Source organism: Haliaeetus leucocephalus, unplaced genomic scaffold (assembly GCF_000737465.1).
Source record: "Haliaeetus leucocephalus isolate CR32 unplaced genomic scaffold, Haliaeetus_leucocephalus-4.0 Scaffold598, whole genome shotgun sequence".
In the NCBI taxonomy this organism is placed as follows: domain Eukaryota; kingdom Metazoa; phylum Chordata; class Aves; order Accipitriformes; family Accipitridae; genus Haliaeetus; species Haliaeetus leucocephalus.
The window spans coordinates 6,320,674-6,333,014 of record NW_010973034.1 but is presented as its reverse complement, the minus strand read 5'-3'; the positions used below and the strand labels follow the sequence as shown (position 1 = coordinate 6,333,014).

The 12,341-nt window shown below is 37.2% G+C and overlaps 1 protein-coding gene across 7 annotated transcripts in view; it reads right to left on the bottom strand.

Moving 5' to 3' along the window:
* The window catches only part of SSBP2 (single-stranded DNA binding protein 2), a 168,489-nt gene that overhangs the window by 126,114 nt on the left and 30,034 nt on the right, over window positions 1–12,341 (bottom strand). For all 7 annotated transcript variants that reach the window (XR_775054.1, XM_010578059.1, XM_010578064.1 and 4 more), the window contains exons 3-4: window positions 9,469–9,530; window positions 7,713–7,797 (exon numbers count right to left, since the gene is read on the bottom strand). Coding sequence is in view for 6 of the 7 variants with exons in the window: in XM_010578059.1 (XP_010576361.1) it covers window positions 7,713–7,797; window positions 9,469–9,530 (147 nt within the window). In the remaining variant the exon portion in view is untranslated. The remainder of the gene's footprint in view (window positions 1–7,712; window positions 7,798–9,468; window positions 9,531–12,341) is intronic.

Here is a 12,341-nt window from a genome sequence, read left to right as displayed (position 1 = left end):
CAGAGGCTTCCACTTAACTCAAACTAATTAACCATTTTACTTCTAAATTCTGAGAAAATTAAATCTCCACTCAAAGGAGAAGTGTTGAAATTTTGGGGAGGAAATGTTGCTTTTTCTCTCTGAAACAAAATGGCTTAGTTCTCATATTAAAAGAGAAGCACAGCACAAATTTACCTGTGAAATTACCTCTATAAAGAGAAAAAAATAAGTGGACTGTAAGAACCAACACATTTCTGTATCAGAGCTTACAATTGACATTTGTGACACAGAGTAGCTCAAATCTAATAATTATATTATCCAGTAATTTATGGGAAGGAATGATGAAGGATGATGGTAGGAGCATAACAAGCACATCCTTCATCATGGAAATGCGAGAATGAAAACTCTCTTGAGGGGGTTTCTTAACAGGAAACAAAAAGAAAATAAATCTGTGTTTTCCTGCAATAGGGGTCTCTACAATCCAAGGAAAGTACTGGTTTCTCAAGTTCAAAAATTTCTGAAGAGCACACAAAGCCAGTTGCACAGTCTTGGAGATAACAATGCAACATTTTGAGATACACCTATAAATATGTAGAACAAATCCTGACGCAAGTCAATGCAGTTTTGCAGAAAGTGATGCCTACTTTGACTGGGGGCTGGAGCATGCTTTTAATTAATCCTTTCCACACAACTGCATTAAAGAACATCTACTAAGCAATAAAATTAAGGAGCTGAAAAGACTGAAAAAAGTTAAGCTTGCCTGTGTATAATTCTGCCAATACCACTGTACATGACTCTCAGACTTGGAACCACACTGTCGTCTCCAAACCTTCCAATAAGCACTGTCCTCTCATGAAGACATTCACATCATTTAATACTAGTGTTCCTATGCAACTGACAACTGAAGAAGGATATGTATTCCAAACATTTATCACGTTTTTCAGATTTACAGCTTTTTGGCTGCACATATGAGAAATCCAAGGACTTACCACCTTGTGAGACACATGACCAGAGTATTCTGCACAAAAGATGATTTGTTAATTGTTCATTTTATTTTTCTAATAGACCAGTGCAATCTTTAACCATATGGATTTAGTTAATGTGTTCAGATATGGAATTTCAAAGCAAATGCCAGACTTCCTTAATCTCCTTCTAGCTTTCACACCTAAGAATAAATTTTACTATACATATACCTGAACACCAGGAAGTGAGACATGATCTCTGCAGAATGAAAAGAGCAGTAAGGAAAGGCATTTCAGTCATACTTAAAAATTAATGCTATTTACACAAAAAGCAAAGGATATTATTTTAAAAATTACTGTATGAAAGGAGATGCTTTTCACTTCCATATTACTTATGAAAAGAATGCTATGGCCACTTAAAAATTAAGGTTTTTTTCTAGTTTTAAGAAATAACCTGTCCTCCAGGTGGACACAGGTAGTATCTACATAGCAGGAAGAATCACATGTCTGAAAAACATATTCTGAAGGTGAAATTACAGATACAGTGGCGACCAGTAAACATGTAAAGGGCCTTCCACAAGTTTATAGAAATTATGTAAGAAATTAATAGGTTAACTCAGACCAGAAGCATTGCTTTTGATACAACAGTCCTTGATCATTACTGAGCAAAGCAGGCCAAGCACCAGCTATGAAGGGTATTGTACATACTCCTTAGCCAAAGGAAACCACAGCTACCCACAGAATTATGCTTCTGAACCTCTGCTTTTAACAACAGCCCATGGCGATCATGGAGAACCCCAAAAGACAAAAGAAAGCAATGGAGGGAGGTTCTCCTGAGTTTGCAGGTTCCTCAGAGATCTGCAATCTGTTATCTTGTTCATGGACCCATACATTTCATGATCCCATGGCAATACAATTTAGCATTCACCCCACGAGAGACACTGAATTCAGCATTTTGTAGACTTGCTTTGATCCCCCCCACTACCTGTACTTATTATCTCTTGCTCTTTCACACTTGGGGATGATGAGGAGCTTTTGTTTTGATTTTTGTTTTAAGCAGAAGGAGTTAACATGCATTCTCCACGGAAACAGACAACTGGAAAACAGAATTAGAATTCAATTTTCGGCACAAAACCTGGGAGGTCCTGGAAGCACAGGCTGCCCTAGCTAGGCTGCCTGCAGAAGATCACAGTAGCAAGAGCTAGGGAAGGCAAGAAAACCAACAGGTAAAACAAGTTCTTCCCTCCCTGACATACAAAAGGCCGAGAAGGAGGTCCTGTGACAGAGTGCCTGGAAACGACTGTGACTGCTGCTAAGCATGAACTCAGACCACCTGGGGAATACAACAAGAAAACATATTTTCAAAAATTATACTGAAACAGAATAAGCTTCCATGTGTTTAGATCAACAAAAATCTGCACCTACAAGACAGTTCTGTGTGGGTTTTAAAAATAAAAAAGATAGTTTAATGAAACTAGAATAAAGCAGTCCTCATTGCAGAATACAGTTTCACTGTGCTATGGGAACATAAGGCTTGAGATTTATGGTCACCTCCAACAAACATTTAATGATGCCTCCAGAGAACATCTTCTCACAGGCCTTTCAGAAAAGATGTAAAAATATTCATAACCCCTCAAATTCTGAGTACTGCTAATGATAAATTAGGGGGTTTGGGCATTTAGGGCATTAGGCATTTAGGGCAGGCAAGTGCCTCTTAGTTCTACTGAAGGAAGAGGTGTCCAGAGAAGAAAGTGGTAATTTTTTTTCCCATAAAATAAAGCAATAAATGCAGAAACCCAGCTTTTTCTTATGAAAGACTCACAAAGAGATTGATCAGCCATCTCAAATGTCCAAACACTATGCCCAATAACTTCTAGAAAAATTTGATTTACATCACTATGACCTTTAAAAGGAATAATCTGGACAGAACTGATTATAGCATAGTCTTTAATATACAGTACAATCTTCATGTAAAGCTCCCTGTCATACAGCTCACTATTAAAATGTGCTAACAAGTCAGGTGGAAATGTGATACCAGCTGATGAGACTGTACAGTCTCTGGGGCAATGAATGTGTCTTTTTTCTTATCCTGTAAATTACCTGGCATTCTTTGGGGAGCCATAAAAACAAACAAGAGACCCTTACTCATACCAAAAGTGATTTTTCAAAGACCTGTGGAGAAGACACTAATAAAATCTTACCTGGAAAATAATCCAAGATTTTACCATAGCTACTTGTGAGAATTAACACAATTACCAACACCAACACCACATGGAAGAACTTCCATTGTAAGGAGGGTGTAAGAGGCACAAGAACTTCTGGACTGTAAAAAGACCTTAACTGTTATGTACAGAAATCATCTTGTAAGAAAGGACTTTTCAGGTACAACCCCTCCAAACCCAGGGTCCAAAGTTGTGAACAAAGGGCCAAGCCTGAGGAAGAGGTGAATGGTCACTTGTGGCAGCCAGAAGTTTATTGGTAGGGGTGCTGCTAAAAATCCATATTCTCCAAGGAATCACAAGGTTTAAGTTTTATTTCTCCTTTTGACCCAGTATGTTTTCAGCTTCTAAAGAACATGGAAAGAAGGCAGAAACTAGATGCACATTGGAACCCACTTCTCTCAACAGAAGATATCAGTTCAAAACCCAGAGAAATGAGATCTTTGCTAGAGAGATGAAGAGATCTCCTTAGGACACTGTGAAGAAAGAAAAACTGATTCTACAGTGAAGACTAAATTTTGCCTCAGAGCATCCATGTAAATGGTTTTTCACAAGACTTCAAAGCACAGAGTTTTCATCCAGGAAAAGTAATAGGTACCTGGAAAAGAAACATTGGGGCTTTTCTGCTTCAAAGAAGCTACTTCTACAGAAACACCTACAATATTAATAGGCTAGGTGAGCAAGCACCAGTTTTATTTCCTGAGTTACCTGAAATGTAGACAATTTCTAATTCTAAGTTATTTACATTAAAACTTCAAGGCCAGAAACTATCTCCCTGATCCAGCACACGCGCTTTCATGACATGCATCTGTCTTTTCAAGCTTAAAATGTTATATAAATGTACCTAATGACTTCAGAACCTTGTTCACTCTGAAGAAAACATTTCCAATTGCAAATCTCAATAGAAAATAAAAATAGAATCCCTTTCAGGTAATATGGAGAAGCTGCAAATACTTAATCTCAAGATAAGCATAGGAAATCTTTTCAAAGCCAGAATAGGCCTTTGCTCTTCTATTTATTGGATTCTTAGTAAGATGAGCATTGTTAGTACTGCAAGCAGTTACAGCATCTGCCTTGAGAGTCACTTCATGTTCCTGCTGTCGGACATGAAAGATTCTTCTCCTTTCACTAGCTCGATAAAAATCAGAAGTTGTATTAGAACAATCCGAACACAATGAAATAGTACTGCCAAACCCTTTCTCTGCAGAACAGGGATGCTACCATAGAAAGAAACCTGTACACACTTATATATCAGAAAATTTAAATCATAGTTGCCTACAAAGATTTGTTTTTACTGTTGTTTTACACAAATAGTCAAGAACAGCCTCAGTAGCACAGAATTCATAGGCACACACAGGTTAAGACTCAGTTTGCTTGGTTAGGCAGAGTTGATATTGGAGGAAACTCCACAGGCACTCTTTTTCAGGACAGCACTACAGAGTCCAAGAAAGATCCTGCTAGTCTTCTCACCCAAATGTACTGCAGATGTACAAAAAGTCCAGCTGCAGATATTTAATTGCATTCAACGACAAGCAAAGCACATGCTGAAATCCTATGGCAAAGTAAATAATGAAATAAACCTCAGCTCTCAAAAAAACATTGTCCGAGAAGGGCTGGGACAAGGGGGATTGAATCAAATGGCATTAGTTTTGCAACTGCAGTTAAGATATTGTGAAACTTAAAGTAAACTTTAAAAACTCAACCCCCGTCAAACATTCTTCAACCTTTCTCTCTAACATTCTTCAAACTTTCTCTCTTCACAAAAGCAAAGACAGACAAGATATTGGTTCAGCTAATACAGCCTACTTAGTGTAAAAGATGACACATCTGGTGTAACCAGACCACTCGCACCTTCAGCAGGAGTGATTTTTCTTAGATCAAGGAGAACCCATACTTAATAAAAAATTCTGAATTGCTAGTATGAATTAATAAACAAGCCTTCTGTACTTTTTGTACTTAAAATTGCAGTTTTCAGGTATGAAAGTACAACTACAAATACTCTATTACTTGACCTGCAACGTGACAGCAGGGTTTTGATTTACCAGACCCATCAGCCTGATGGAGAAGCCAGAAAGCAGCAGCCAGCTTTCTGATGGTCTTCACTGACGATGGAATTTTGACCCCTCTGGAGTCACTAGCAAAATGCTACATGGGTCAGGATTTCACCTAATAAATGTTCATCTTCCTCTGCTGTGAAATAAGTTTGGCCATATTTTATAACGATTTGTTGTGTTCTTTAATATAAGCACACAATACACTCATGAAATATTAAATACAAGTAAGACTTCAAATGTATGCTCTTATCATGATGCAGACTGTCTTACTAAGCAAAAAGTACATGATGCTAAGGAATACCATGAGTCTTGCTAGATACTAGATGAGTTTATCTCAACTATGACAAAATTAATGCAAAAGCTAGCTGTCACCCTGAGACATTAAGAGAGAACGGGTTTTAGAAATACCTGGTGAATTAATTTCTAAAATAAACCAATTTGTTTTTAAAATAAACATTCAACCTATCTTAACACAGATTGATGTGCATATGGAAGCATGCCAATTTATTTTCCCATCAAAACAACTTTATATACATTATTTTGCTTCACCTACTCAAATTCTTAGTATACCTCAAAATTTAGATTCAATAGTGAACTTACTGATCAATGAAACTCTCATGAGTTTAAAGAATTGTGGACTCCACTCCTTTTTAGATTTTGAAGTACTTTTCCATTTAAAATTTCCTCTTGCTGATCATTTTGTTTCAGAATAACTTCACAACGACATTTACAGGTTTTAGATTCCTGGCTTTTTCTTATACACATTGTGTTTTGAGAGCACAATGTTCCCCACTGAAGTCAACTGTTGTACTGTGGATTCATATCTCCACAAATTTAATTCACTAATGTCATTCCCTGCAGTCATAAACCATTCCTGTAAAACTATTTCTCCTTCAATGGGGAATTAAACCTTGCTTTAATAGCAAGGATTCAAAACAAAAACTAAATATTTTATTTTTCCAGTAATTGTATCTTTAAAACAGAACAGGTAAAGAAGATTGCAGTAAGTGTACTTGCAAGAGTTACTTCATTTTTAATTTGAGGAATATGCTTTACCAAGTTGGTTGACCTTAGCACCTCTGTGGATTGAAAACTTCCTTATAACTTTGTTCCTCTCTCTGACACATTTTTTCAGTAATTATGACTAGTGATCAATGTAGCCCGGACATGACTGTGCAAAATTGTCCAAGCTCCTTTACCAGTTAGCCTCATAACCCAACCACCAAGAACAGGGTATTAAAGTGGCATTGGTCTGTAAGTAAAATACACTGAACAGTTCTAACTGTGTTGATGGTGCATTTACAACGTAAGTCATTGTTAACTACAAATAAGGCAAGATCACCATTAGTTCACATACTGTAGGACGCCAAGCCATTATCAGATTATGACAACAGAAAATGGAAAATGGTCACTTAGCTGATTCATTTCCATTCTTCCAGATCTGTGTTTGTAAGACATTGGGCTGCAGCAGTCTAATTTTCATTTTATCTGTGGAAATATTTTCCTGCAGTAACTAGACAGAGTTTCTAAGACAGACCTGGAAAACACTCCAGGAAAAAGGTTTCAGGGTTGTATTGTCAGAGAGTTATACTCCTTCTTTAGACTACATCAATGGCCAAAGGAACAATAAACTCACGGTGGTCAGTCTCCTAAGGGTTTAGTCAGTGAAAATGAAATCATCAAATGGAGAAGAACTGACGTAGTAGAAGGAACTCAGATTCCATCCTAATTCTGGAATGTATTTCCACATTTCTGAAGAGCTTCATTTACATTATGAGAATGGAAAAAAAACAGAATGAAACTGTTGCAATGTTTTGGACCCTAGTTTCTAGAATATTATTATTATTGTTGTTGTTGTTATTATTGTTATTCCTTGCAAGCAAAACACCACCAAACCCCATGCTGTGTTTTGAACTAAATCTCAGAGGCATCAAAATTGGCATAATACTTTTGCCCTTTATTCCTCCCGTTCTCTTGGACCAGATGATTTTGCATTTAACTTATTCTATTATGCTTAACTGCTTATTATGCAGATGAAAAATACCTACTTCAGGATACAAAAATACCTGAAGAACAATCCCACTTTAAGTCGGTATGGTCCTGACTGAAGCCAGGGGATCAATTCCATCTACTGAATAGCCTTTTCTTTAGCACCGTGATAGTACGGATATTTGGACAGGACATATCTGTGCTTCCATTTGCCCTGCAACTTTGTGACCAAGCTGATGTGTCTGTGGTGGGGAAGACATAAGGATATTCTTCATTCTGCATTAACACATGGGACAGCATTTTGATCTCTGAGATGGCTTCCACGAATTATCCACATGGTGCTGGTAATCAAAAGTATTAGGAAGTCCTAATTCTAAGGCATCCCCAGAAAACTTAGAGTTACTTTTATATGACCGACACCTGCATTTTTGAGCCACTGTAGTGCAGAAATACTTCTAACATTTATTCACAGAATTAATGAAAGTGTGGTAAACACACACAAAACTTACATAGTCATGAAAGGCTTTTGCTTCACTTGAATGTTCACATGTTTCTCGTCTTTCTGGAGCAGCACAGTAGAGATCCCAAAATACACTGCAAGTTAAGAAGTTACAGAGATGGTGAGAAAATCATTGTAATACTCATGTAGTTTTTATGGTGTATGGACACCACACATGCATGTTCACCTATAGAAACAGACATATCACTTCCTCACCAAGGGATGAACACACTTACCTCAATGAAAGAATGTAGCTTTTTAAAATATCTATGAGGAATCAAGTCTTGCTATCTGATTCTCTGAGGCAAGCAGTGCTGTATTCTTTTAATACCACTGTGGTATAGACCAACAAGCTAGTCTAATACACAAGGTTTAAGGGTATAAAGCGTATTACTGGAGCTCTGCATTTAACCTCATCCCTCTGGCAACTGCTGCAATTAACTTCCACAAAACATGGGAAGGAACAGATTCATAATAACATGAAAAGGCAAGAAACTGGAGAGAAAACTGGGAGTTCTTCCAAGGTCCAACACTGTGCTTTAAACTAAAGCTCCCAGAGAAACAGGTATATGGACAAGAGTAGGAAATAGATGGGTATGTTCTTGGGTTATAAACAGTGAAAGGAAATCATGGTACTGCCACTGGTCTTCCCCCCCAGTCCCCTTCAAATAGAGTTATACACAAATCAGTTCTAACACAAAGTTTCTGGAATGACATTATGAGTATGCTAGAACAATTAAAAGAATAAAACTTGTTAGAGTTTCACAGTGTTTCTTTATTGTTTTAGACTTAATCCTCTGTAACTTAGTCCAGCACTGTAATCAGGAACTGCAGAAAATTTGAGCACTCTGCTGCAGATGATCAAAATTAAGGATAATACAGACATCAGAGATACAAGGGATACATTATTCTTGCCAGGCTTCCATCACATAGCTAAAAGCTATGAAAGAAAGGTCAGTGAAGAATATGCCACCTTCCATGCAGCTATACAAAATCACTTGGGTTTGAATGGGACCACTTTAAAACTTGTAAATTCTTGTACTCCTGACAGTTGGACACATTCTCTGTAATTCTGTATTCTTTCAAACACAGGCATATCGGATATATTCAAATGATATGACAATTAATAAATACCATGGCTAAATAGCAGTGGACTATAAGCACCATTTTCTCCTTAGGAATTCTACATACACAGTACATATAAGCAAACGGTATCATGCATAAAAAATTACAAGTCAACTCCATGTCTGCCAGTCTTCTGAGCTGAGAGAAACTGTGCAAATGCAGACACTGCAGCACCAAGCCCATGCTAACACATGCTGCCTCTCAAAAAGGCTGGTAGCTTGGATTTAGCTAATTACTTTCATATGCTACTCCCATGACTAGAATGAGTACTGTAGAATGAGGAAGCTCACATCTATACAGAGTCTCTGTATATACTGTTTTTTTCAAATACAATTATTTAGGATATGTAGAATGATCTCTTAAATGCACAATTTACTGGAAGGTCATGAAGAAAGAAATGCAGGCCACACTCTTTCAAAGATGCTTTCTATCAACACACTATGCAGTATTTCTTTTCCTGTATCATCTGTGTCTTTTTCTATATCTAATTTTGCGTTCCTTCATTCCTTAATAAGAAAATGGTTCTTGATCCTCACCTTCACATTCCTTTTACAATGTTCACCTGAATTTCTTGCCTCCAGCTGCTGGAACTAGCAATCAACATATTCTAAAAATCAGAGGAAAATAATATTGATACTTACCACCACCAGGAATGCAAGAATCCTGGGGGCTCCCCCAGTGTGATATTTTTTTCCCATCTTATCTAAACCAAAACAATAAAAAAAGTAGTGTACATTTTTGTGATCATTGTGACTAAAAAGCATTACATAATTCATGCAGATTGCAAAAAGAGAAAGAAGATTTTGTAGTTATGAAAGGCTTTATAACCATCAACCTGGATGGCTAGATTACTTACTTTATTACACTTGTAATAAGCTTTTCTTATTCTAGGAAAGCCGGGGGGGGGGGGGGGCGGGGATTCTGAATACAATTTTATTAACAACGTATTTTGTATCATTCCACTGAGATGTGCATTATTTTAAGGTCAAAAATGCCTGACCAGAAAAAAAAAAAGTGTTAAAAAGTACCCTTGAAATGATCTAAAAGATTTCCCAATTTGCATTACGGAAAACATAGAAGACAGAACAAATGTTACTGATGCAGCAGGTGGCAGTCTTCCCTCCGCATCCAAAGCCAGCCAGTGTTTTATAATCCTCAAGGAGTGCTTTACTCTTAGAGGTAATGTGGCAAATACGAGCAGCATCAGAGTTATAACCCAGTCTCCCACCACTCAGTCAAAATGTAAAGCTAGTTTGGCTTGGTTTGCCTGTGCTGGCAACCTCTCCTAAACCGCTATACTGGCTGTGACTTCTTTCCCACCTAGGTAGCCTGGTTTGTTTAACACTGTTTTCAAAGGAAATGCCATTTAAGAACTCTTACCCTTGCCTTCACACTTTTCTTGTTGATCAGCAAACCCATTAGACAAGACAGCGTTCTGTCTCTCTACAACACTTCCCAAATGTTGTATCTTAACTATAATCACACAACCATTTTATTAATGCCATAGTCATTAGTTTGTCCTTAACTACAAAATTAAATAGTTTGGACTACAATAAAGCCCATGTAACTGCTTAAGGAGCTCTGTCGCAAAGAAATGGAGGTTCTGCAGAAATCCACACAACACTGTACAGAAGAACGTCTCATGTTAAAACTAGGTGGAAGCTAGGGCGTTGCATGCACTCCAGATTCCTCCCGTTACAACTAACTACACATAGCATTATTTCCTGTCCAATTTTGTTTAGAAAAAAATTGTTTAAACACAAACCATATTCTGCCCTAGAGACAAAAGTAAAGGCAGACAAAAAGAGGATTATTTTAATGAAATGCTTAAACAGCCTTAATATGAAAGGTATCTTAAGATAGATAGATAGATATTAAAAAGTACATAAATGCTTATTATAAAAGGTAGATACAGTGTTCATACTGCCAGAGGCACTGGTAAAGCTGGCATTTTCCCAAAAGAGACTAAAACTTTGCTTTTCAACTCCAACTTGATTTCCACATCCAATTCTTAAGAAATTTAAACATATACAAGTTCTGTCAATAGCTTGCAGGAGAATATGTAGTTTGTACACCTAAAAATGTTCTTTGCACTCATATAAAGTAACCACTGTAATTTTGATATATTACATGAATACAATTATTCAAAAATGATTTTACTATTCAAAAATTATTTTTAAAAGGTAACCTTGAGGCACTATCACTTCTGTTAGTAAAGGTGGCAGAATGAACCAACTGCATCGTGCTTAACCCTACCACTACCACGTAACAGTAGTTAATATACAAAAAGCATCTTTTAAAAAGCTCCTGCTTAAGTGCTGGCAGATAAAAATATTAAGAAAAATGAAAAATACAAAGAAAAGCCAAAGCTACTACAAAGCTATTACACACTCTTCAAATACACTCCTCTGAGGTGTGACTGCACCTCACGTGCACTGGGAATGGCTTGGAAGGACTTGTGTTAAATCATCAGGAATACACAGTACTTCTGAGAAGTTTCAAAAGCAACATAATGAAGGAATGCAATGAACAACCCAAACAAAAAATGGTTCCTTAAGTTGAAAAATCATTCAGTTAAGAGTAAAAATTATGTATGTATAGAAAGCCCTCTCTATGTCCAAGTAGTATTCAAGTTCTTCAAAGCAGGGCTTGATTTGGAAATTACCCAATTCACAGGTCTTATGCTGGTCCTTTTTAATAGGACATATTTCATCTTGAGAAATTTATTCAGAAAAGGAGCCTGAAGGGAATGTGGAAGTTTGGGGCCTGTTTGAAGGGGTTTGTTCTGTTTTTCAAAAAATAACATACTTCTGTCTTACATGGCAGATGTCAGTCTGTCTGATCCCAGAGACTTAAAAAGATTTATAAAGAATTATTAATTTTAGAAAAATGCCTGCATTGTCAACTGTATTGATTAAGCTCATGGCCAGTGATTGATTACCTGGGAAATGCCCACCTTCCTGGTCCAGCCAGGCTAACGGAATTATTCCTCCAAGGCTAGAATCTAACTTTAAAGGACAGAAAATATGTAGAATAAGGATCAGCTCTCAAGGAAAATGCAGCAGCTGGGACACCAAAGGAAAAATTCTGGAGCAGAGCAGCTTCCTTCGTTTCAAAAATGTGTGGACCCCATCTGAATAGCTCTAGTCAACCCTCATAAGCAATGACATGGTTTAGATGAAAGCTAGGTGTGCTAGCCCCCTGCCATTTTGCCAATTGTATGATGAATTGGTATGAAACAGCTGTTGAGTTATTCAATCCAGTACTTCGTGCCACATCTCCTGAAATGAAGTAAATTTGCAGACCAAGATACAACAGTTATAGCTAACAAACTGAAGTGGTCTCTGCTATTAAGAGATCCAGGAAAATGCTAGATGAGCTTGAGGTCCTATGTTTTAGCGATAAAGGCAACAAAGCTTTCAAGGCTATACTCAGCAAGGACCACAAAGCACAGTTCACCTTGTAACTGAAAGATCAGCAGAGGACTTCTAGACCTGACTCATAGAATCATAGA